Source organism: Corvus moneduloides, chromosome 2, assembly GCF_009650955.1.
Source record: "Corvus moneduloides isolate bCorMon1 chromosome 2, bCorMon1.pri, whole genome shotgun sequence".
Classification (NCBI taxonomy): Eukaryota; Metazoa; Chordata; class Aves; order Passeriformes; family Corvidae; genus Corvus; species Corvus moneduloides.
Window position 1 is genome coordinate 49009758 of NC_045477.1, and position 25799 is coordinate 49035556.

The following is a 25799-nucleotide window of genomic DNA, read 5'->3' on the forward strand; positions in this document are numbered from 1 at the left end:
CCGATACAACCCTTGTGCTGTGCTGGTACTCCAAAGTGAACAGCTGACTGACGGGAGCTGGAGTGACACCAGGAAGAGTTTTTAGAGCAAATATCTCTAGACCCCTGATCTGGATGACTCCTGAACTGCTCTGGCTTGTTAGCCCAGTGATAGTGGCAGTCCTGGCCCAGTTTCAGCCCTGTTCAGCGAAGTGGCCAGCAGTGATCCCTCTTGGAAGTGGTAACAGTGCCATCTAAAGGAGAGTCACCCGAAGTGACAAATTTTGGAGAGAAAAATCTTTCCAGACGTAAATGGGGAGAAAAACAAAAAAATCCACTTTCAGGTCCCTAGTCCACTCAGAGAAGCGTTTGTGTTGGGGGCTGCTGTGGCCAAACTGCACCGAGGTCCTGGAAACAGGGCTAGTGGCTCTCTGCAATCCAGCCTGCCCCAGCAGGAAAGTGGAGTCCGAGTTCTGCCTCTGAAACTTCAGAGGAGGATTCTAGAGCTACAGTGCATGTGAGGAGAAGGGATCCTTTCTGGGCTGCAGACCCCAAGGGTGGGATCAGGGAAGGGAAAGGGAGGAGTTTCCAGACCTGCAGCACAGTCTCTTGGTGTGATTTTCATCGTGGGGGAAAAACTGCTCAGGACAGGTCCCAGCACAAGTGCAGCTGGATCAGCTAGGAATGGAGGAACTACACAGATGTCCTGAACAAGAGTTGGGACAACACTGTATTTGATGGCATCCCAGAACTTTGTGTCTACCAAGACTGGGAAAGGCATGTCACCAGTAACCAGAGTGTGTTTGCCTGCACATCTAACCGTGGGTATGCAGTACATGTCTTCCAGAAGAGTAAACACACACAGCAATATCCTGCAAAATCTAGGGTGGGCAAGGAAGACCTTTCCCTCGTTTAAATAACAAATAAGTGTGTGCTTGTGTGTCTTCTTGAGAGTAATGTTCCTGTCCTGTGAATGAACAACATGCCACCCAGTGTCATGTAACATCTCTGGCCAATGACTGCTTGTGCTAGAGGCAAAATTGGCCATGCTGTTTATAAGTTGCTTGGCACTTCCCACCACTGCCTCCAAAACATTAATTTGGGCTAACATTTCAAGGGATTATCTTTGGCTAAGCTGAAAATGGTTTATTTTCACAACTGTCTCAGAGAAGAAGTTCAGGAAAAATATATCTATTTGTTCGTGCCTGGTGCTGGCAGAGTGGTGAGAAGCCGGCACTCACCAGAAAGATTGAACTTCTGGCTTTCAGGGGTAATGCTTTCCCAGCATTTGCAAAATATGTTTTAATCTGGCCCAAGAATAGTCCTTAGAAGAGTGCCATTCCTCCCTCCTCACGATTACAGTTAGCAGTATTGAGCAAGTTCATTCTTTTCATTGCTCCTGAAGGAGACCAGAGCAGTCAGAGCAGCTCAATATTTCCATTCTGTATCCTGAAAAAAAAATACACTTTGGACTCATCAAACACTGACAGTTTAGGGTTATGAATAAAAAAAAAACTTATTTCACGAAAAACAAAACACTTTGTTTACTTGGGAGGAAAAAAAATAGAAAGAAGCTCTGTCATCATTTAGAGCTTTCTAAACTGCTTTTTAAGGAGAAATGCACAAGATTTGGTACGTGGGGCTATTAGTTATGGTAATGATGCCTTTTCCTGGTCTTAAAATCAAGAGTCATACACGGTTAGAAGGGGAAAAGGGATTTTACCTTGGTATTTATTTTAAGGATCCTTAGGTGCACACATCCAGGTCATATGCATCAAAATGCACCCCGCTGAATTATGCCCCCCCCGAAAGATCAGGTATAACATTATAGGTTTTACTAATTAGCATATCTATCAAAGATTCCCCAATGAGAGGCTCAAGTGAGCCCCCCGTCCCCAAGGAACCTTCCCCTGGATGGTTCTATCTTGGTTTACAGAATGTGTTCTGGAGAGGACCTTGGGGTCTGGGGCACACTGATCCCTAGCTACGAAGCTTCTAAAATGTTTAGTCTCTTAGCTGAACAAACAAGTCCAAGAATGTAGGGAAAAAGCACCAGGAATACAGAAGTTGTAAAAAGGTGTAACAGGGATATAAAAGAAAAGGCAAAAAATCTTCATGGCATCAGTAAAACAGAGCAGTAAGAATCCAGAGGTGTAGTCCTTTACTTGCAAGCATTACGATGAAGGCTCTACAGTGCAGATGCTGTGGGGCCTGCAGGCCACTCACACGTGGTCAGTCTATGCAAGGAATGGATTGGGGTTTGTGAAATGAAGGAAATCACCTTCTGCAGGCCCCTGCTTATTTTCTGTCTATGCTAAAAGTCAGGCAGTGAGTTAGGTAAGGTGCTACAGGAATAGAAACCTTAAAGCAGCTTAGTATCCTTCCCTTCCTCATCCTTTGGGTACCTTTGGATGTTACACTGCTTCCAGACAGTATGGCCAGCTCTGCTTCAGGCCCTGCAAAACAGAAGGAAAAAGGTGCAGGGAATCTCTTGGCTTCTCCCTGTGTCCTCAGTGACCTTCTTAGAGACACTGCTGTGACAAAAAGTGCAAATTTTAGTTTCGGGAGGTGGAAGAATATGCTTCCCTGGGAATTGCTGGAGTAGTTACATGGCCTTGTTTTGAAAAAAAACCCAAATTAGACTATGTTCGTATCCTTGGCTGGAGAAGGGTTTTGTTAGTTACACATAAATATTTTAAATTTTGAGATAAAAAAGAAATAGCTCCAGGCATTCTAATGCTCCTCTTGAAGAGGTTTTAAATGGCCATTAAAAATTAAAGACCTCTTTATTTACATGTTGTCCTTGAAGAGAAATATATTTAGGATGTGTGCCAAGCATCAGGTAAAAGTGAATTTATTTTCTCCTTTTGTTTGTATTATCCATCTCTTCTGTAAGCAACTGACTTTGACAGCCTTGATTTTATACTGCATTCAGAGGAAAAAACACGTAAGAGTCAGAAGTGGTTCTTGTAATGTTGGCAGCCTCCAAGCTGGGTAGGCGTCTGGGCTTGAGGGATTTGGCAACACATTGGAAGTGGTGTGAAAAGCAGTGATGAGTAATAGGGTCCAGTGCTGTTGTGGCCTCTCATCATAGACAGGGACAGGGCAGGGAAAACCCAAATCACAGTGTTTTCATGCTGTTCTTTCAGTTCAGTGAAGGAGTCAATGGGAATGTGCACCTCTTCTAAATTCCATGCATTTTAAATTCCTCTCTTGCCGCAAAGAGGCAATATCCTCAGATCAATCATTGTTTGTTTTCTCGTGTTTTGTTTTTTGGAGGTTTTTTTCTTTGATTGATTCATTGATTACTCCCCAGAGACACTCTACCAAGATTTCTAGTAAGAATGTAACAGAACAAAGGCTTTACAATCCAGTGTAGATCAATAGGTGCAAGGTTCATATATGAAAGTATTAATCACACCAGGAACTGAAGAATTTTTCTGTTTCCATGAGAGAACAGAAATATTTAACAAATGAAAATATATAGATACCTTTCAGGAAGTAAATAAGGAAACCGTAACTCTCATTAGCAGTGGGGTGGACAAGACCTGGCCTGTCCAGGTCAGAGGGATCCCATCCTCTCTTTAGGTGTCAAAAAGCGGAGCCTCCCTTCGGAGGCAAACCTTTCAGCACATCTCTTGTTTTATGCACACAATTATGTGCATAAAATATTTATGACAAGACCAAATATCACTCTTTAAAGTTGCTGTAAAGGGGGAGGCCATGCCTCAATTCACAGATAATCTTCAAAAGTCATTTCAAAATGAAATTTTTGAACATAAGTCCAAAGATGGTTAGAATCAGCCTAGAGAGAGGGCAAATACTGAGTTCCCCTCCCAGAAGAAGCAGTGACCACTGCGTAACTTGACATATATTTACATGCTGGTGGTTACTACCTGTCCCTCTGGCAGATCCATGTCCCTCTCTCCCATGTGGCCAGCCTCAGGCATCACATGATCGCTCATTCTGTGGCTGGAGCCTCACCTGGAGATGCCCATCGTAGCATCCCAGGAGCTCTCCTGCCCTCAGATACACACCCGTGGCCTTCCCTACCTTCTCCCTGCTTGGATTTTCACACCTCTGGCAGCAATAATTTTGTCTGGTGGCTTTACATTCCCCTCTGGGCAAAGTGGCACAGGTCCATTGATACAGACATGTCTAATAATGATCTATATAGGCATTGTAATAATATTGGCAACAATGATCAGTGCAACAGAACTTAAATTTTTTCAAGTGATCTTAGTGCTTCTACAGTCTAAAAAGTGGAACAATTTATTATCCATAACAAAGGTCTGGTAGTGCTATCTGTCCATCAAACCAACCATGTGCCAGCTTATTAATTGCAGGAATACTATGGTTTTAGCCATCACAAAACATAAAGGCTAGCCTCACTTAAAAAATCAATTTTTATCTTCTTATTTGCCAGTGGAATACAATCTGTTTAAGTTAACATTAGCTTGTGTTTAATCAAATTACACAGAACAAGGAACAAAAAGATGATGGGATTGAACTGGGTTTGTTGAAAACAGAAAGCACTTGGCTGACTTAATGTATTCCTCTGTTAATATTTGAGCTTCAAATAGCTTTCTCAGTAGAAATGAAGACATTAATATTTTTGTTATTCCACAATTAATCCCAACAAGTGCTAGACATTTTGAGGATGACATAAAGATGATGTTCCAGTCCTGGAGCACTTAGCATCTAAATAGGCAAAAGCCTGATGAAAACTGGGGAGTCAAATGGACTGAGTCTGGAGATTACCATATATTTAGTTTCTTAGGGGATTTATGTGGGAAGACAGGCATGTGTTTGTGTGTGTGCATGGATACACACACCTGCATGCATGTGAGCACACTGTGCGATGTGTTCTGCTTTCAGCTGTCCTCTGGGAAGAGGATCTGTGTTTCCAGTGACTGTACAGGGGACAGGGCTGGAGCACCAGAGGTCTTGGGATTGCTGACAGAGCCACAGTGACAGGCACCACTGGACGACTGGACAGTGAGATGTCCTGCCAGTGCGTCACCCAAGTGCAATAGTGAGGGCAGCCAAGAAGTCAAAGCAAACCCACATACACCAGGAGGTGCAGAGGCAGCAAGGGTTGTATGTATGCAGCTCTGTGAGCTGCAGAAGAGAGCCCAGCAAGTAGTTTCCTTTCTGCAGACAGGAATACTCCCACTGTTCGTGTTTATTTACACCAAATGGGTGTGATGAATATTTTACATCCCACACAGGTTCGTCCCATCTGCCCTTGTCGGTGTTTCCTGTGGTGCAGCACATTTCTCCAGGCAGCTGCAGAAATGAGCAGCAGGACGTGTCCTCAGCAGCACTTCTGGGCTGATGGCTGCTTCTGAGGCAAACAGGCTCCACAGCTATTCTTATTACCACATTCTGGTTTCATCTGTGAGGGAGAATTAGCTGTGTTTCTTCCTTGCTTTGTTTTGTTGGCTTTTTTTTTTTTTTATTGCTTAGTACACAGTCAGTGAATAGACCGAGAGGGACGCTTCTCCTCAGGGGACATATTGAGTGTGTCTGTCCATGGATTGTACAAGAAGCCCTGGCACCTTTGGTGTGCTGCCTGGAGAGTGCTGGGGTTCAACACCACTTACCAGAGAGGTGCCTGAATTTGGACCTTATTTGGGGCTGGAGATGCCTTTATACATCTGAGCTTTGGTGCCCCAGGCAGTTGGCTGCATGCTGCAAGAGGACCCTTTTGGTCCCATGACTCTTCAGTTCTGTGCAGGGTCTTGGCTTCCCCAAGAGTAGGGAAAGCTATTTTCCCCCTTCATCTGGAGTATTGCATCACCTGCAACATGGGACATTCTTCCCATGCCTGGCATAGGCACCTTGCTCAGGCTGAACCTGAGCCTGGGGGATTGGTCTGACCACAAGATGGTTAAGTAAGCAGTGATCCCTTCAGCAGCTGAAGTTGGCTGCATTTCTGAAAATGGCTTTTGAAGCTTCTTGGAAAAACTTGTGTAATGTTGAGCTGTCTGTTTTAAGCTGCCTCACACCTCCTGCCAGGCAGGAGGTAAGCACCAAGACAGGTCTCTGATAGGCAAAGCTCCCCAGCCCTCTGAAGAGGCAATGACAACCCACAGATAACTTGCCGGTTAGGGAAGGATATGCCTGATAGGTTTAAGTGTCTGACGAGTTATTTTGCCCTGGAAACTAGAAGGAAAATGTTTAGGAGGGACTGGATGTTGTCCAGGTATCTCTGCATTTCCAGTGGGATCCATGTTGCAAAAGAAAAAGGTTTTGGGATTTCTTTCTGCTCTGACTGTAAAAAACAGAGATCACCTCCTGATTTGGTAGAAGTTTTCAGATATTTGGCCTGATTTTTTTGCTTTCACCTCTTACTAACTGGTATTCTTAAAAACAAACACATTACAAAGGACCATAACATACTCAAAGCAATGGCTAGAACCATGAAAAGGATTAATTTAGAAATAAACATGGAACAGTTGGATATATGCCATGTATTTGTGTAGGTGCCACACATATGACTATAATGCTTGAACTTCTTTCCTATAGTTTTGGAATATCTTCTGTTTCATGTAAAACTTAATTTCACCAATCTTTAGTTAAAATGAAGTACTAGAAGTTACTGAGTGTTAGAGGCACTTAAATAAATGTTCTGTCTTCTTTCCTGTCACAATCCGCTAATACAAGCGAGGGTCGTGATGGTTCGTTTATTGATCTCAGAGTGTAAAAGGACACAAGGGATTTCAATTTTATTCAGAACAGCGCACCTTTATTAAGGGCCCACAACACAGTAATGCAATAGAGGAGAGAAAGAGAGAGAGATAAAGAAAAACAAAGTAAAAGGGTAAAGAGGAAGAAAAGGGGGGTAATAGCTACCAACAGATGAGACGAAGTCCTCGTGGCCTTCTGCCAATAGATTCGTCTTCTTTCCGTGGGGAGATCTCATCTTAGTTAATTTAGAAAGTTCCTTTATAGTCCTTTTCAGAAGTGAGGGGCAACTGGCCAAGGCCATATGTATGTTTCATAATAACATTGCAAAACTAGAAGCTAGCACTGACTATCACAGTTACATACCAAGCATGCCTTTCATAGGCAGTACTGCCTGCCATGGTTTGCAGCCTAGCAGCGTTAGCTGACATGAGTTTAGCACTGCTCTCACTTCTGCTTTCTAGCTGTATCTCCACATCTCCCTCCTTTCCCCAAGAGGTGAGGAGATCTACAGCCGATGTTATGAGGCCTGTTGCTTTGGGAAACAGGTACAGGACAGGTGTACAGGGCAGGTCACTCCTTTCCGCTTCAGCGCAGTCCTTCCCGCCTGGGCAGCAAGAACGGCGCAGTCCATTGCGACCTGCACTAATTTCCTCAGGAATGCGTACCAGTTCCCAGTGGGCACACCCACAGGCAGCACTTGGGAGACATCCCACCTCAGCCAGGCCAGGACTCCTGTGTTCAGTCTCTGTCCTTGGCGATGATCGTGAGGCAGATGAGGGATCTTCGGACCGTCTCTTACATTTCCCCGGTCCCAAAGGCATTTTTAAATGTCATTTGTAGAAGGACTTCAGATTATTTACTGTGTTCCCTTACCACTGCATACTCCTAAGCTAGAACGGTCTGCTGATATAATTCCCTGTCTCTCCAAAATTACTGTCGCAGTCCCAGGGGGTGAGAGTGTAAATATCACAAGACCTCTTATGTAGATGCATCAGCAGATGCATTCTGAGCTGACGCACAAGAGGGATTTTGCAGCAATGTAGTGGAACTTTCCCTGTTGACCAAGCTTCCTGGCAGATGTGAGATTGTTCCAGTGGAAAGCAAGGCTTGAAAATACAGATAGACTGTGATTACTATTTCACCTCGTGTTTCAAGACCGTGTGCCACATCTGCAAAAACCTCTCATATAGACATATAGACATGCTGACAGAAACGCAGCACTTCCTTTCTAAGTGAAGTTCTGATTTGAGCTTCAGTTTCTTAGGTACAACTTCATATCCTCATTGCAGTCCGTGTGGGTTGTGGTTACAGATTTTAGCAGCTGGAGAGCCACATATTTGATTAGTGGATGGCAAGCTGCCTGCACTTTTGAGCATGTAAAACCAACACACTCACAATCCCACTGCACTGGCTTTGAGTGGTGGATGCAGCAAAGCCAGGCTGAAACCAGCTCTGCCTGGAACTGGTCTGGCCATCAGCTGGAAGGGAGTAATCCTGGGAGCAATTAAGAGTTTCTGGTGTCAGCACAAATCAACATGAGCTCCTACTGTGAGCATGTGTTATGAAAAACTGTCAAGATCTTCAGGTGAGTAAGCGGAGATGCAGCAAGAAATAAGAGGGTGGTACCACCTGCACATTCAGCACTGGGGAGACTGATCGTGATTATATGACATTTAGCACTGGTGCTCAGACAACTTCAGAAAACAGCGAAACAATAGAGAGGAAACAGAGAAGAGCAATAAGCAACTCTGAGATCTGGAAAAATGCCTCTTTGTGAGAGACAGTAGAAAACAATTGATTTCCTTTGTGACAAAGGGCAAAATGGCTTGAGTCCAGAGCAGAAGAGTCCTCATAAGAAGGTAGTGCTGTGTACCAGAAAGTACTTACCTCAAGCAGGGGAAAATTTAGCAGAAACCACTGTCCAGAAGCAGAAGCTTTGCAGCTTCAACGTGAAGGAAGCATGTGGGAAACAGAGAAGCAACAGAAGCACAGACTTTTAGGACTAGAGATGATCAGTTATTAGAAGAAACCACTGTGAGAAGAGAAAGCAGAGCCACACCTTGTCAGCAGCTTGCCAGTGGATGCCTTTGTAGAGGGGATGTTTTCATCGAATGTAGTTATAGAACAGCAACTGTGTAAAATATCATGTCCTGTGATACAAAAATTGTGTTATTTGATTGAACCATCCCTTTGTCCTTTGCCCTTAAAGTCTACTAAGATCTGTAGGTAGCAAGAATATCTGGACATTTAATATTTGGTGGTGCAATATGTGTTAGAGGGGAGATGCCTATTTTGAGGTTGGAAGCCTTTTTCAGATAGATGTCAGGATGAGTTTTCCATGCAGAACATCTTTTCATCACACTCTCTAATGCGGGGTTACTTGCACCTTCTTCTGAATTTTCTGGCAATAATCATGGCTAGATGCAGGATCTAAATTAGATGGACCATGACTCAAAGTTATATATAAATGGCAATTATTGTGTTCCAAGGACATTTCCACATTTCAAGTGGAAAGTATATCTCCTTGATACTCCTTCTATGTCCTCACAGCCATCCAAGAGTATGTAGCTACACTTTTGAGTCATATACCCAAAGTACAACATGTCTCTTGCTTACCCCCCTTTCAGGTCTGAGCTATCTGGTTCCAGAAACAAACTCTAAAAGGTTTCAGCTGCAATCCTCCCAAAATTCCTGGGCCTTGCTCTCACCCCTGAGGTCTGATTCACATGCTGCTTCCTACAATCACTTCTCACACGTCATAACTTCAGAAGGTGGTGTGGTTATTATAATGATTTGAGAACTGTTTATTATGGTTCCTTCTTAAAACCAGCTCTACCTACAGGGGAGATAGTATAAATGAGGCTTTTCGGCAATGAGTTCTAAAAATCATCTGAGATAGGGTTTTTTTGTATAAAAGCATTCCAAGCCCACAACTGAATTTGTTTGACTTCTCATTAATGGTAGTAAGTACTATTCTTCTCAGCAGAGCACTGAGAATCCTTCCTATAGGAGAAACTTGGTCCATGTAAAGCCGCTGGAATTCTTTGCCGCTGAAATTGCTGTCACAGGATGTCAGCACTTGTCCCTTGCTCTGCTTGGCTTCAAAATACAGCAGCTTGAAGTTGTCATTGGCTTTGTCCCAGAGTAACTAAGGAGGGGAAGAGAGGAGATTACCTGTTTGTTGGGAGAAGGGAACATTTCTCTGCAAAGTTGATTTAAGAAAATGGCCATCTGCTTCCAGCTACTCAGAGGTTTGGAATTTAGATATAGCCTTGCAGGGGATGTATTCCTGGGTAGAGGGCAGATGAGGAGTTCAGTGAAAACATGCATTTTTCCTTGTGATCTTGATGCATAAATGATATTGAATATGAGGAAACGTGAATTCCCTGACAACGAGAGCTAGTTCATTTGGAATGCTTACTTTGTACTTTTCCAGACATCAAGAACTAGAAAACGTAGAAATAAAGCATTGTTCTCTCATGAATTTTTTATCCATGGCCTTGCAAACTACTGCCACTAAAATAAATGTAAGGCTACACCAGCAGAAATAACAAAAGTTGAAGGAATTTTGTTTAGATCCTCACATTCTTTTTATATGAGAACTGAATCTGGCTCATCTGGCTGAGCTCTCTCACTTGAGAAACAGAGGGCATGTAGTCCGTGTTAATTTCTTAAATTCTAGAGAAAACATTCTATTCATCCAAATAGGCAATAGCATAATTGTATAGTTGAAAAACTATATTAAAAAATGTTTGCTTCCATGTAAGTTGCCTGAGGATCATTAAAAGCTCATGGTAGTGAGTAATGCACAAAATGTGAAACCTCACCATAAATCCAAGAGAAATTGCCATTCTGGGGCCATCTGGCATGACTTTCAGCTCTGGCTGAATCATCTCACTGAAACTCATTACTGACTGCTCATGTCTTCAGGAATCCCCAAATCACTGTATTACATTCTCTGATTTTTTTTTTTAAGTTAGGCAAGAACAAAAATAACAGCCCCAACCTGGAAAATAATGAACCACATGAGTATCTGAAGAGCAATGTGGAGAACTGTGTTGCTAACGAGAGAGCTGCGTCAGAGAAAACTTGTAATGCACCTCCAACAAGGAAAGTGAAATGTAATAGTGAATGTATTTGCTTTTCTTATTTCCTTGGGCCACTGTAGTTTTCAGTCTGACAAGATTAGGGTTCAGGGGCTTGTGACAGGATTCTCTTCCTGGCTGACAGCAGAGTGTGGACTCCATTCCTTGTTCTGGGGAAGTTGGCCCTGTGCTAGCAAAGTTGACTCTCCCCAAATTCACCACTTTCTCCCTGCTTTAGTTTACCCCCCATCTGATTCCGTGCCCAAACACTTGTGTGACTATAAGGAAGGAAGCTGGGACAAAACAAGTGACCAGGAGAGGGGAAGATTAAAACCCTTTGACAGCAGCACTCATCTTCATTGGTTTCAAGCACTCACAGAAATACAGTGTGACTGGCAGTTTCAGTAAGTGGAACTGGAAGAGAATTTCGGACTAGTTGAGACTGTTTCCAAGTTGTACTCCTTGCAGAATTGAAGAATTAACAATACTGACAATAAATCAATTTCAGTCTTTGAGGCCAATGTTTGGCTTATTGCAAAACAAATTCAGTCTCTCCAGTTGTCTGCAGCTCCATCAGTATACTCAGCTTCTCTCTTGTAGATATCAAAATCCTGACAAAGTCCACCTGTGTGTTCTGTCACACAAACTGTAACGGTGTTTGAAGAGAGTACATGCAGAGAAATTGATTGTAATAATCTCAGAAGCTGTGCTGGATGTCCCTTCTCCTTGCCTTGCTCTCCCATCTTTGGCATGCCACTCAATGATTTCTGAGTCTCCTGTTCAAAATGCATTACTGGAATAGCATTGTCCTACCCTACCTCTGCACTGCCTTAGACAAAATCCTGCCCCCACTGAATGCTGCCAACCGGACTTCTCCTCACGCGTCCTTTGGAGGTGCTTAATGTCGGTGTCACGGTCGCCTTCCGCTGTTGACTGCAGAGAATGCCAGCAGGCGGCAGGTGCCGATAGCCTGACATATCCATCACTCTCCAGAGCTGAGACATTACAGCAGTTGCAGTGTCTCAGTTATGCACCAGGCCATCTGAATCTGACCGTCCCATCTCTCCTCATTCCTGCAGTCTCCTGTTCCTTGTCTCCCTCCACCACTGCATATCCCTTTGTCCTCTGAAATGCCATCTGCAGAATGATCTTTCCTTTCTTAGTTTCATCTCCTTTTTTGAACCTGTACTTCTGTTTCTTTACCACGGCAAGCAGTTTTTAAACTTCTGGAATGCCCCACCTCAGCCTTCTCTCCCCATTATCTCTCTCTGTATCCCCATTGTGCTGTCTTCACTCTGCTTGGTCCTCCCCTCTAACCACTGTCTCCTTCAGCTTTCTCCTTGTTCCCTATGTTTATTTCCATAAGCACTGGATACTGCCCTATCAACTTACTCCTAGAGCTGGCAGTCCTCTTGCAAAAAAATTTACATCCCTTCCTGTTTCTTGTACTGTCTTCTGCTGCTCATGCCCCCAGAGTGTTATCTATTCAAATTAAATATTTGTTTGACATACTTCGCATGCTATGCCCCTCAGCAAACCTTTCCAGTGCTTCATAAAGGATGAATAATGTGCAGTTCACTTGAGGATTCTCCTGCTCAGTGACACACATAGCACTGTGTTACTACCTTTATCTCCCAGAGCTTTCCCAAGACTTCCATTTGGTTTTTCCCTCTCCATGGATCTCCATCTTCACACTTTGCCGTATCTTTGCACTGTGAAAATCCAGGCAAAGCAGTGTATTTCTCCCAGGAAAGTTTAGCCAGCCTCCATAAAACAGGGAAGCATCAGATACTAATGGTTAGGAATGCAAATCTTCTTATATATGTTAGAATATAAGTATATAAGTATAGAACCCTGATGAGATGGTTTGAGCAGAGTGATATTGATACATAAAGACCATTATGGAGCTAAAGAGAATAATGTGCCCCATTTGGGGACTGTAGTAAATTATAAAATATGGCTAATTTATCCCTACCTCTTCCAATTTAGTTCAGATAGATGTAAAATATTAAAATTGCTTGGACAGTAAATAGGAATTGTATTACGTGCATCATGGAGGAAAGCACTGATTCTGTCACTGTATGGAAAACTTGCTGCCCATGGTGCCTCTTTACCATTAGAATAGATTGTTTATAGACTAAGCAACTCCCCTGGGACATTTAGGAACATGTAGATATCCTCCTTGGCCTTTAATTACCTAGGAGTCTTGCCCTGTGAGGTGCTAACTACATTGTGTTTCCACTGAAGTCAATAAATATTGTAAAACATACCCTGTTAAGTCACTTGTTTTGTGCACTTAATTTTATGTTTTAAAATCTAATTTTATCAGACTTCTTTCTTCTTATATTTGTTGCTAATCCTGCACATAAGGAACACCTTTCTTTGGGGAACTTACCTGTATTTTCTCTTTCTAGTAATGAAACAAAACTACAACTTTTATGAAAAGTGTTTTTTTAACTAACAGTGCACATTTTCCAGCCCATGTTGATCTGTGTCTTATCCACAGACTTCTTCATTCTGCTTTGAAGGGCAATGTGAGCAAGATCTGTTGGGACAGCGCTCCACGCAAAGCATTTTGCAGAGGCACATTCACACTCTGGGCGTGGACCATCAGCAAAATGCGTAGCAATATACTGGTGACAATGCACAGACAAGCAGTATTGCATGGATAGCAAAGGCTAGCAAAGTTCATTCTGGGTCATCAAATCCCGTCCCTCCCTGTTGCCAAATCCCATAACTTCTTCCCTAAAATGATCAAATTTCATCTTGAAAGTCATTATATTTTCCTCTGTTTCTACCAGAGGACTGTTTCAGAATCTCTTGTGACTTAGGTATGCCCAAGTTCATACCCTTTTACTCTTATGTAAATACATTTTTTGACCTTGAAGTACTTCTGCCTCTCTTAGTGTTGTCCTCCCTGTATTTATAGAAAGCTGTCACTGCCAACTTTACTGTTGTTTTCTTAGAAGAAGCAGATGTGTATTTACACAGCACCCCTCCGGTGGTGTGGGCTATATCCCTGCCTCAGAACTGGTATCCCCAAAACACAGGGGACCAGAACTGTGTGAGGTTTCAGCCGAGATCTCTCTGTGGCTTTTCTTAAGGCATTTAAACTTCCCTCTTAGTCTTTCCTAGAGCCTAAGGCTGTATTTCCTTTGTTCAGAGGTGTACCATAGACACAGTTCTCAGTCATCCCATGACTGGATAAGCAACACTTTTTTTTGCTCTTATTTCCAGCTGATGAATTTCCATCTTCTACTTGAATTTCCTGTTATTTGTCCCTGTGATTGGGACCTTGGACTGCTCAGTATTCTGTATTTCTTATTATGACCACTCCTATAGCCCTAAATAGCATCCACCTTGATAAACATGGTGTTTTGACTCGCCCCTTGATGGACAGTGCATCCATCATCTCATTAGCACTCACTAATATATGACCAGGGTCAAAAGTGAATGACATAACTTGCCCCAAGGATTGATCTTTGAACAGCTCCATTCATTATCTCTGCTCAGTCCAACAGTTCCATTTACTGCCACTCCTTCTCCTCTCCCCCAAAGGCCTCCTCCCTGCTTAACGCTTTTTCCGCAGCTCCCAGTCTTTCCCGGCCTGATGATCAATGTTGTCGTTGGCACCACATGGTCACTTGGTCCCCAATAGGTGGGAGTTACATATTACTCTTCTCTAAAAGTATCAACTCTTTTGGTGTACAAAGGCAGCAGTCTGCACTGGTGTGGATCTACCTGCCTTTGGTGCTCTGTTGTGCTTAACAAGGTTTTTTTAAAGTATTATTCCCCTCAGTATTTGATCCAAGTGCCACATGGCCACTGAAATCAGGCAGATGACTCTAGCATTTTAAAATTAAGAATCAGTAATTTAAAAACCTTGTTTTGAACCTGTTGTTTAAAGTGCCAGTTCTCATAGAATTTGGGTGTAGGGGCTGTCCTCTCCTCTGATGTGCCTGTTTTGCTGAGTGTTTTGCTCCTGTCTCAGTTATGTTCATTTCCTTTTCTATATCCTTAATTCCTGAGGCATTGCTGCCTTCAGGTGTGTGTTCAAAGTCCTCCACATGGTAACCCACCTGTCAGCATGCTGCCACCACAGAGACCTCTCCTAAATTCCTTCTTCATGCTCCTTGTTCCTGCGTTTGACTGAGGAATTGCTTTTTAAAATAGTTTCCATTTTGTGTTTGCTTTCTCGTGTTGTGTCTTTTCTCACCTTAAGGCTACACACCTTGACCTGAAAGATGAGGTTTAATTCAAATTGAGTTTGGTCTCACTTTCTCCAAAAGGATCTAAGCTGACCAAAGAGCCCAGCAGCTCTCCCAAGCACATCCTTATCCTTTATCAATCCTAAATTGGCCTCTGGGGCCTCAATTGACTCTTGCCAGAAGAACAACATGTGATTTCTGCTATATTTAAGTTTCACTTAAATATTTTCTCTTCCAGTTTAGTGCTTAAGTGGTACTAAAGTGGTGTGTAGACCTTGCTAGCTAATCTTTACCTCAGATTTATAATCACATGCAAACAGCAAATCCTTATTGGCAAAGTAATTGAAGAAGATGAATACTTCATTTTAAAAGCATAGCAAAAGGAATAATGACTGGGTTTTATATTCCCTGCCTGTTAGTCAGACCTGTGGATCTAAATACTGTAGTTCTAATAGCCAGCTCAGAGAAATGGCTGTGGTAATTTGTCTACGGGTGGTTATGTGGGTTTTTTAATATGGTGGTTAGGAAGTTTCCTGTCAGGATTTGGACTGTAAAAGATCCAAACTACAGACTTCAGGTTGTGTGGCAAAAAAAGAAGCTCCTACAGTGAGGATGAAACGATTTCACCACACGAGGAAGTCTCTTTTTACCTCTACTCTGCAGCTGTTCAGTAGCCAACCAAATTAATTTTCAGATGCTGTAAAGAAAATTAGGTCTTGAACACAAGTGTTAAAAGACATGTATTTGGAGTGAAATTTTTAATTTGGTTTGGTGTTTGGGTTTGGTTTTTTGTTTATTTGTTTGTTAGGTGGGGTTTCTATGTTGTTGGGTTTGTTTGTTTGTTTGTTTTTAATTACTTGATTGTGATATTCTAAAACTTCAGTTGAAGTCCTGGCAGGGCTGAGGAAGAGCAGACGCAAACTGGAGTTACCTGAACATTTAAATGTAATTTAATACAGTTTTGGTGGACATTCTTGTTGGTTCCTATTTTAAAAATCACTTTTATGCATCACCAATCACTGTTGAACATACATTAAAATAAAAACAAAAGCACCTGTCCAGAGAAGCACAGATGTGAGCATCTTTCCCAGCAGAAGGCAGAGCTGTTCAGCATTAAGGGCAATGACACTTTTCTGTATGTTTGGTAGTGATTTGGCTTTCAGGAAAATAGTCGTTTTCAGGTTGCGAACAGTGAACAAACACCACCTTGCGTGTGAGTCACTGAACTCTTTTGCCTTTTCCCAGCATTGTCTTGAGTGTAAATTGTTAGAGGAAAATATGTCGTGCCAAAAGCAACAGCCCAGGAGAAGTGAGGTTGCTGCAGCTCTATGTCCTGGGTCCTGCCAAGGAAATGTGTACCCAGTGGGCAAGTGGATACAGACCGGACATACATAACACACCCGCGTGTATATGCAGGTCACGGTTAGGGTTAGGTTATGTGGTGTAAATACATATACACATGGCCAAAAAAATTACGCCAGCCGTCGAGGATTACAAAAGTCTCTGGGTACGCTGCAGAGATCTGGTTTTGCCATTAAAAGGAGCCACAGAGATCCACAGGGTGTTCATCGTCCTCGCGACTTAAATAAATGACTTCTGGGAAAATCCTTTCAGGGAAATTAGAGCGTCTCGGGAGGCCGGGGGACACCCGGTGTCGCGGTCTGGAGTGAGCCGCTGGCCGGCAGCGCCCGCGCCCGCGCCCGGCCCCCGCGGAGCCGCGCAGCGCTGCGCTCGGCCCGGGTCGCGCCGGCAGAGCCGCGCAGGACCGCGCAGAGCCGCGGGGCAGCCGCAGAGCCCGCACGGCGGCCGGGGGGGCCAGTGCGGCAGAGGCGCCGTGCAGAGGCAGCGAGTCACGGCGGGAGTGGATTTGGGAGCGCTGCGGGAGAGCGGCCGCGCCGGCAGGCGGCCGGGGCACGCTCAGCTTAAAGGCAGCGTCCGGGCGGCTGCGGAGCACGGGGACTGCGGTGATCAGTGACTCTGGATGCGGCACGAAGATGAGAACGCAGCGGCACTCTGGCTGAGAGCCCAGGCTCACTCTCGGATTTCAGCGCGTTTGGGGCTGTCGCTGCGAAGTTTCGAACCCCGTCCCGGCAGCCGCCCGCCCCAGCACTTCCCTGCGATGGCGCTGCTGGACGTGCCCTGCTGTGGGCAAGCCTTTGCCAGCCGGAGCGACCTTTCTCGGGAGAGGCCGGACCCAGCGGGCGAGCAGCGGTGCGGCGGCAGGGCGGGGAGCGGGCAGCGCTTGGCGGGGGGCGATCCTGCCGCCGCTCCGCACCCGCCGGGCTCCGCTGCCGCCCGCCCCGCGGCACCGTCCCGGCCCCCGCATCCCCCGGGGCCCCGGGAGGCATCAGGTTGACAAGTCCCCTTGGCCGGTCTCGGCGCGCGGGGACGTGACATCCTTTCTGACAGTGTCACCGCCCGGGGCTCATCGTCCGGCTCCGGGCCAGGCTGGCGGCAGTCCGGTGGGTGTCGGTCCGGTGGGGGTGGCTGTCCTGCCAGGATGGGCAAATGCTGCTCCACGTGTTTTCCCCCCTCTCTGTGCGAGGACGAGACGGTACTTTTGCCTGTTTTTTTGTTTTTTGGTTTTTGTTTTTTTTTATCCTTTAGGGAAAGAGAAGGAAGGTAGCTGTGATAGAGCCTGTGCTGCTGCTTCTCGCTGGGGTCGGTGGCGGATGCGCTTCCCGGGTGGCAGAGAGGGGAGCGATGCTCGGCTTGTTTGCAGTGTGCTGATCTCCCCTTCACCAGGGACAAGTCTAAGTGTCGCTTTCTCATTCACTGCAGTGCCTTACATAAGTTTATCCTGCAGTCTAAATGTAAGGGTTGTATGCTCATGAAACAAGGAGAGACCGCTGGCATCCTCTGTAGCAACAGTCGGTTTGATATTTTGCTCTGCTTTTCATACATTTTTAATAGCCATGTGGAGAACAAGTTATAAAGGAAACTTGCAGAGAGTTTCAAAGTTTGAAGAGAGATTATTCAGCCTCTAGCTGTCCTAAAGTTTTACATCTCCAGCAGAGGATTGATCCTCCAATCTAGGAGAAGTGAAACAAGACAAAACTACCTGTTTTCTTATGTTTGTGTGAATCTAAATCAAACACATTCCTAGGCACCAAAATGGGTTATGTAAGAAATGTCAGTGCAGAAGTAACTACATAGCTACAGGCAGCAGGAAAATGGCATGTGGAAGAGAAGGTGTGGGACATTTTGATCGCATAGGTTTTCCCATTATTCTTCTGAAAATTTGCCTGGATTTTATGCAGAGAAGAGTGAAAGAATGAATATGTGCATTTAATTTGCTTAATAGAAAATATCTTGGCAGAAACACGTTTGTGCAGTGTATTCTTTTAGAGTTCGGCTTTGTGATATATTCATATAACTCTGTTAAATGAGAAACTGATAGCATCTCCCATTTACCTAATAATAAGTTCAAATACAGCTTTAGATATGCTACTAACCAGGTTAAAAAAAAAAGTGTGGGTTAATATAAAACTTGTCAAAGTGCAGTCCCTGTGGAATATCTAAGTGCTTGTCAACTTCAACCTAAAGGGTGTTATGAGGAAGGATTACCTGACAACCAGCATGATTGAACAGCAGTGTTAAAACACCTCTTCTTGAAGGAAGACTGTAGGTAATTTTGAATATCAGCTGCAGTGGGATTCACTTATTGCTTCTGACTATTCACTTATTGTATCATCTGAAATATTTATTGGTACAAGAGAATTCCCAGTATGTATGATTGTCTTTCCAATTATAATATAACACCTTGCCACAGGGAAGTCTGAATACAGCACAACAGTGACTAAGCACCATTTGCAAGTCAGGGATTTGGTTTCTTTTAATATTTTGAAAGCTCTGCATACAGAAAAGCTGTTCTGGAGGAACAGTTTTAATAACAAGTGCCACAGAAGATCTGTGTGCAGAAAGTTTTTAGGAGATACTGTAGAGAACTGAGAAGTGTTTGTACAGTGGAGACACTGTACATACATTTGGATCTTAGAATATAAGCAAAGATTAAGTAAGTTGGCAGGGTGGAGAGTCATGTCAATTTGGAAAGGTAACTCCAGGCTCCCGTGTTTACTTCCTAGCTGCTGCTGAAATCCGATATGGTTCTGAGCAATTTTCTGATGTTCCTTGCCTGATCTGACCCATTTCCATTTCTATGATGGATCTACTATTACTTACCTATTGTTAAAAAAGTACCTGGAGGTTTAATTAATTAGTATTTCTAATTCATTAGTATCTCTTGGGTAGGTTGTAGTTCTCAGAGGACAGAGACTCTAAGACAAACCTGAAATCTGCCTCCCCAACCCACAATTATTCCTGGTCCAAGGTAAAATCTTGACTTGTCTCCCTGATGATGTCTCCTTGAGGATGTCTACCTGTCATCTGAAGCTCCATGCAACTGAAGCAGAGCCTTTCATAGAATCACAGAATCATAGAACAGTTTGGGTTGGAAGGGACCTTTAAAGATCATCAAGTCCAAGACCATTGCAATGAGCAGGGACATCTTCAATGAGATCAGGTTGCTCAGTGCCCCATTCAGCCTCTGCCCACAAACTTTCATCACTACTTCCTTTCTTAATCTGTTTGGACAGCACCAGCATCTTGCCCATCCTCAGGTCCATATTATGACATCTTCTACCAAGTTATTTTTCCACCTCTTCCCATGGGGTTATATCTAAATTCAGCTGATTTTTTTCTGAGTTACACTGCTAGGTTTGGACACTTATTTAATTGTATGAATTCCTGTTTTCTTCCTACACCTCTGCGTACCTTCTTGCCTACCTGCCTTGTTTTCTGGAGCTGTTGCACCAATGTAAGTCATGCCTCAGTCCATCCAGGGTGTTTTGAGCTGAATGGAGAACTCACATGTGCCATTTTCAGTGCCTGTTTCACTTGCTGAAATGCAGTCCAACATCCAGCCTTTCACAGGAGAAATATTGGGAGGCCTGTATGCTATAAAGATGATGACAGGAGAAAGAGTTGCTACTGTGTCTTCTATTCAACAGACCAGTAGGGCAAACATATCATTCTACCTGTTTTATTCTACTTTTCGTTCTGTCTGAGGAGATGGGACATAGTCCAGACACAAGACTTAATTGTTATGTTGCAGAGTTCAGGAATGAGGAAGAAGTTTTTCTTCATCTCCATCATGAGCATAATCTTATTTTATGAAAATTACTTCACTTTCAGAGTAATTTCTTGGGATGCAGCCAACAGAAATCCTTTGTCATAATTTTTCTAAAAAGAAATGCAGTCCATCATTCATTAAAAGTACATGAAAAGAAAATGCAACATTTTAATTTGTACAAAACCTATTGTTTTGGTTTCACATTTTTGGGCGTAAGAAATGAATTCCAGATAACATCAAAGGAATTTTTTTTCTTCCTTGTCCTTTAACTGCTGCTCTAGAAATGGTGGATATTTGCACGATCTCCTTACAGGGTCTCTCATCTTTTCACCTACTGAAAACAGGTGTGTACAGTTGCTGAAACCTAAGTTGGATTTGGCCCTTAGATGCTCACCCTCAATGGCTCAACTCCAAGTGGTGGCCTAGTAGAGAGTCCTTACAAAGCTCCTTTGATATCCTGAGCCTTGGTGGATACAAAACTCTTGGGAGGGCAGCTGCTTACCCTGTCTTCTCTTTCAAATACTTTGTTGAGATAAACGTTAGTGAAGACTGATTAACCCAATGGGACATCTATAGGAGAAAGTTTCACGAAGGATGTCTGCACTTCAGGCGGCTCTCTTGAAAGCTGTTTATTGCATAGGCGAAGTTACAGCACTTCAGGGAGTGGGGATCCAGAGCCAGCCCTACAGCTGCCAGCTCCAGCTGTAGGCATACCTGAAGCCACCTTCTGTTCAAGTTACAAAACATTATATACTTTTCTTTGCAGAGTATCTTAACACATAACAACCAAGAAGCACCATACACAATACCTTTACATTTGCCTATAGCCTATCATAACTACTACCATCACCATATTATAGTCATTATTATCCAATCACAAGAGTAAGTAAGTTACAATTTAAGCTTACAGTGGAAAATTCTCAGACCTCTCTTTTTCTTCCTACATCGACATTTTTTGTTTGCCTGCCATATCTCTCTTTTTGGTAAAGGCATGTTTTCTATTTACTTATGCTCTTCTTGAGACTTATTTACTTGGTGAAAAACATGTCTTTGTTTGTAGTCACATACCTTTGTCCTATTCATAAAAATCTCCTTCCAACTGATCTCCAACCTTTGCCTTCTGAGTTATTCAGTGGTCAGTGTTTCAGCAAAACATCTTTTACTCTATATCAAAACTTGCTTTCATTTCTATCTCATCCCCAGTTTCTACATTCAGAGATCTTTCTGCCAAGCCTACATATCTGTGAAACTTTCTTACCAAACTTTCATCCTCCCCAACAGACATCCTCTTGACTTGGTTTCTTATCCATTCGTTTTGGGGAAGTTTTCCTTGTGTGCTTGTGAATTTTTGAATTGCTTTGATGTTTAGACAGTGGATATATAGGAATCTCAGCACTGAATATGATAGCTTTACATTCCAAAGTCAGATCCAGATTTGCTCTACTGTAATGTTTGGTTTCCTTAGTGCTGGCATTCCCAGTTCCCTGGCTACCCTGACAGGGAGGTGCTGGTTATCTGTGAAGCCAGGCTGATGATGCCAAGCAGGGGCTTTTTTGTTTTGCATTGCTGCCGTGTTTACAGTGTCACAGGAACACGTGCAGTCCAAACATACGTGTCACACTGACGCAGGAGGTTGCAGTTACAGAAGATGTCGAGGGTTTGTGAGTTCACTGCACATCCAGGAAACCGTGAGGCTGATTTGATGATCAGCCAAAACTGCACCTCACTTCTCTTGCACAAGAGGAAGATAAGGACTCGTGTGCTATTGCTCTCTAGAAGAACCCTCTGAGAAACGGGGACTACTTGAGGCCTTGGCACTGAGGGCAACCCTTGCACATCTGACCTCACAGGAAGCATAAATATGAGGTCCCAAAGAGCAGATAGGAAGCTCTGATCAAAATAAAATGCAATGCAAGAAGTATTGGCAGGGCAGTCAAATGACAGCAGAGGCAACTGAGCTGTGCTGATCTGTCTGCTCGAGGTAGTCCCAGGGGCTGCTCTGCTCTGGAAACCACAGCCCCAGCATGGTGGTAGGCAGATGTGACCCCCACTGCCCTGGTGGGTTGGTGCCCATGCTGGAGCTGGAGTTATGGGATAGAATTTTTAAACTGGCACCATGGCAATTCTCCACACTTTTGGAGAGAATCCCACCACCAAGTATCCTCGAGGGTAGGAAAAACCTTATCTAAGATAAAACATCATGTAAAATGTGGAGCCTGTAATATTTCTTATGGGGAATCAAAATTGTAAATACTTTTTCCCCCTGAAATGTAGGTTTTTTACTTGCTTTTAATTTTCGTTGTGTAAATAGAGTAGTAACAATCCCGCTGAATTCTGCTTATCTGTAGGTGCTGGTAATGATTTGTGCAGAGCTCCCTTGCTTTGAGTGGCTTTTGTTTCAAACAATGAGAGCTGGTAATTTGAGTGGGCGCTTCCCATCTGCAAGTCCTGCATCCAGTACATCCCTGTGCACACGCCTTCAAGGGCACCAGGCCTGGCAGTCTGTCAAGAGCACCTCTTAATATTACTCCAGTGAGTTAAACAGATGGTATGGGCAGATGCAATGGTATTCTCCAAAAGGGGAAACCTTGTCCCTGTAAGGCTGCTGGTTTGGGAATCTCTGTGAAGGGATCTGGTTTTTTAACATATCAGGCTGTATTTATCTGGAACTTTTTTTTTTCCCGTAACTTTTTGACTGATTAGGAAAAAGAAGTCCATAAGAAGTCACATCATTTTATTCTGAGCCTAATGCAGTTGGTCAGGACTGGACACTCTGCAGTCCTGGCACACAGCCCCCTGTGCATTACTCAGCAGAGTATGGAGCTGACTGGAGGAGCCAGGTCTTGCATTCCTGGCTTCTTCCCATAACTGAATAAGAAAGATGCCCACATCATCTGGGTCTCCTCAAGCTTTCAAGGCTCTCAGATCAGTTCAGTTTATCACTCCATTTACAGCAAACTTTCCAGAAAGTGTGTCCTTTGAATCTGGTGGAAGTCATCCCAAAAGGGCAATATGTAAAGGATTAATTCAAATTCCAGATTCTATTACCAGAAGGTATTACCAGAAGTAAAGTTGTGTTGCTTCTCTTAACAGAGTTAAAAGTTAGATGCAGGAAAAATATACAGAAACATTAAGTTCTGAAATGTTTCTTTTCCACTTTCATGTCTTTAATATAGAATTGACTTGCTATCCTATCTGCTATGTATCCTGCAGCCAAACTAATCCTGTCTGTGCCCTAGATTTTTATTAGCCTTGCTTGCTTAATACAGAAAGATTTGGTTTCTAGGACTCCTTTTAATTCAATTTACTACTGTACTGCTTTTTCTCTTGAATATGATTTTTCTGTAGTGTCCTTGAAGGATTCTTGACCTTTTCTAACCCGGGACATATTTATAGTAACCTGATCTAGTTTTATTAATCATTAGTGATCTTCCCAGCAGGATACATTCATTTGTCTTCTTTCTAATGTGATTCATGATACATCCCAATTTAAAGTGCCCGTATGATTGAACCGCTGTGCTGGGATTTATTGTACTAAATCAAACTCCAGTGCATGGAGATAAGAATTTTGTTTGTCAGTTTGCACAGCACTCATCAGATATCTGCTGTCAAAGTCCTTGCATTTTGGTAATATCACCTCCTTGCTCATGTAAATATGTTTTAAGTTTCCTTTAGCCAATTCATCTGTTTTACTTCCTTAGTATTCAGATTTCTTCTGAGACTAGACAAGGAAAGGAGCCCTAATAAATAAAATCACAGAAATAAATGTGGAGATAGGCATGAACATCAGGTTATTAGTGGTGTCTGTATGGGAATGCTCCCCATGCCTAGAATGGTGTGAGTACAGCAATCTGCTCTGTAAGTTTGACTCTGTGAGCATATTGATATGGTTGGAGGTGGTTAAATGCAGGCTTAAATAGATGAAAGAATTTTAGCAGAATTAATAAATCCATCTTGTACATGCAGTCCAGCTATAAATGGTACGCAGATTGACCACAAATTCATAAAAAATACAAATGTCTTTTTAGACACACAGGAGTAAATAGAGTATTCTGTGCTGTTGTGTGCACGTGAGTGTGTGCACATGTACTCGTAGGCATACAAGGTACTTGTAGCCAGTGAGTTGTGGCTCCTAAGCTTGAGTTAAAAACTGAATGAGTTCATTATAATCCCACTCCCTTCCCCTAAAAAAAAAAAAAAAGTAGTATGAGGGTATGAGGAATCAATCTAATCTGCTTTACTAAATGAACATGTGAAACTGCTTATCTGGGATAAACTTGGGTACTATACGTATTTCTCTCTCTTTTTCCTTAAACAGAATGAAAATGCCCTTGTGAAAATAAAGGAGTTAGGAGTCGAGCTTGCAAAGATCAGGGAGGAAGTTGGTAAGTAGTACAAGAAAAGTAACAACAGAGTGATTTTCTCACTTTACATGAAAGCAGTTATTATGATTCCCTGTGACCTGATCCTGGGGAACCTGCATACATGTGATGAAGTGTCTCCTGAAGCCCACTGGCAAAGGGTTTTGTGACTTCCGAGGGAACCTTGATTTCACCTCTCTGCTGTGCAGATGGGCCCATTACCACACATGCTGAAGCCAGTTGTGCATCATCTTTACTAGACAAATTGTTTTTCATGAACCCATGGCTTCTGTCCTCAAACACCAGCACTGCTGAGGAGAAAGCACAGTGTGATGAGGAGTGGGAACCTGGGACCATTGCAGTGCACAGTGACTGGGGATGCACTGCTAACTTAGGAACATTGCTGTGTTTTGCAAACAAACCCAAGGACACCAAGCCCAGAATTTGCTTGTTAATATCTCTAAGGTCTCTTCCTGGTTGAAAGGCAGAAAGAGCAATGCATCCCATTTGTCTGTGTATTCCCTATGTATCTGCATGCCCCTCTTTTCCTTTTTGGTTTTTGATCTAGACAGGAGAGAGAGTGTAAAGATATTGCCACTCCTGGGAGAGAAGATGGGCTTTTGCTCTGGCTTCAGTCAACAGGCTGAGTTCTTCTGGACTTAAATCTCCCCAGAATGAGTGTGATGTTGGATTCATCTACCCCAGGGTAAATGGAGAGGAGGCCCACTGGATGAGGGGACACCCTGAGTACCAAAAGGTGTTGGAACCACTGATGACTGGAGCTGTGAATAGGGGGGACCTCTCAGCTTTCCCTGCATGTGGGAGCCCAGTTCCTGGGTCACCCATTAAGCACAGATTGTGCCATGTGGCTGGAAGATGAAGTGCTCAGGCCAAACCCCTGTGGGATGGGCAGAGCTGCAGATCCTCCCTGTGCTTTGCCTTCACCTTGCCCATGACAGCCCACTTCAGAAAAGCTGAGCACAGCCCTTTTCAGATGCTTACCAGCTTGTGCTCCCTGCTTTGCCCCTCTGAAATTCTTAGGCTGATTGTCATTTCATGGAGAGCTTTATTGTCCCCACTGCCAATGTATACTGCAGCAATAGCAAAACAGGTTTCCAGTTATTCTCTGATGCCTGCCTTCCCCATCCTCTGCATCTCTACAGCTCTTACAGAGGAGTTGTTGCCACTGGTGCTTTCTTTAGGCTGGGCACATCTGAAGCTCTCGGTTCAATAGCCACTTCTCATTTGAAAGCCCTACCTCAATCTAGCAGGTTGGGTTTGCTCATTTTTGTGAGTGCTTTTTTAAGTGGCAGTGACATAGGAAGGAAAGAGAGGTTCAGTGC

The 25799-nt window shown here is 43.5% G+C and overlaps 1 protein-coding gene across 4 annotated transcripts in view; it reads left to right on the forward strand.

The window, feature by feature from the left end:
• Positions 1 to 25799, forward strand: part of MTUS2 (microtubule associated scaffold protein 2) — a 269128-nt gene that overhangs the window by 219594 nt on the left and 23735 nt on the right. For all 4 annotated transcript variants that reach the window (XM_032099515.1, XM_032099513.1, XM_032099514.1 and 1 more), the window contains one exon: positions 24414 to 24480. In XM_032099515.1, coding sequence (XP_031955406.1) covers positions 24414 to 24480 — 67 coding nt within the window. The remainder of the gene's footprint in view (positions 1 to 24413; positions 24481 to 25799) is intronic.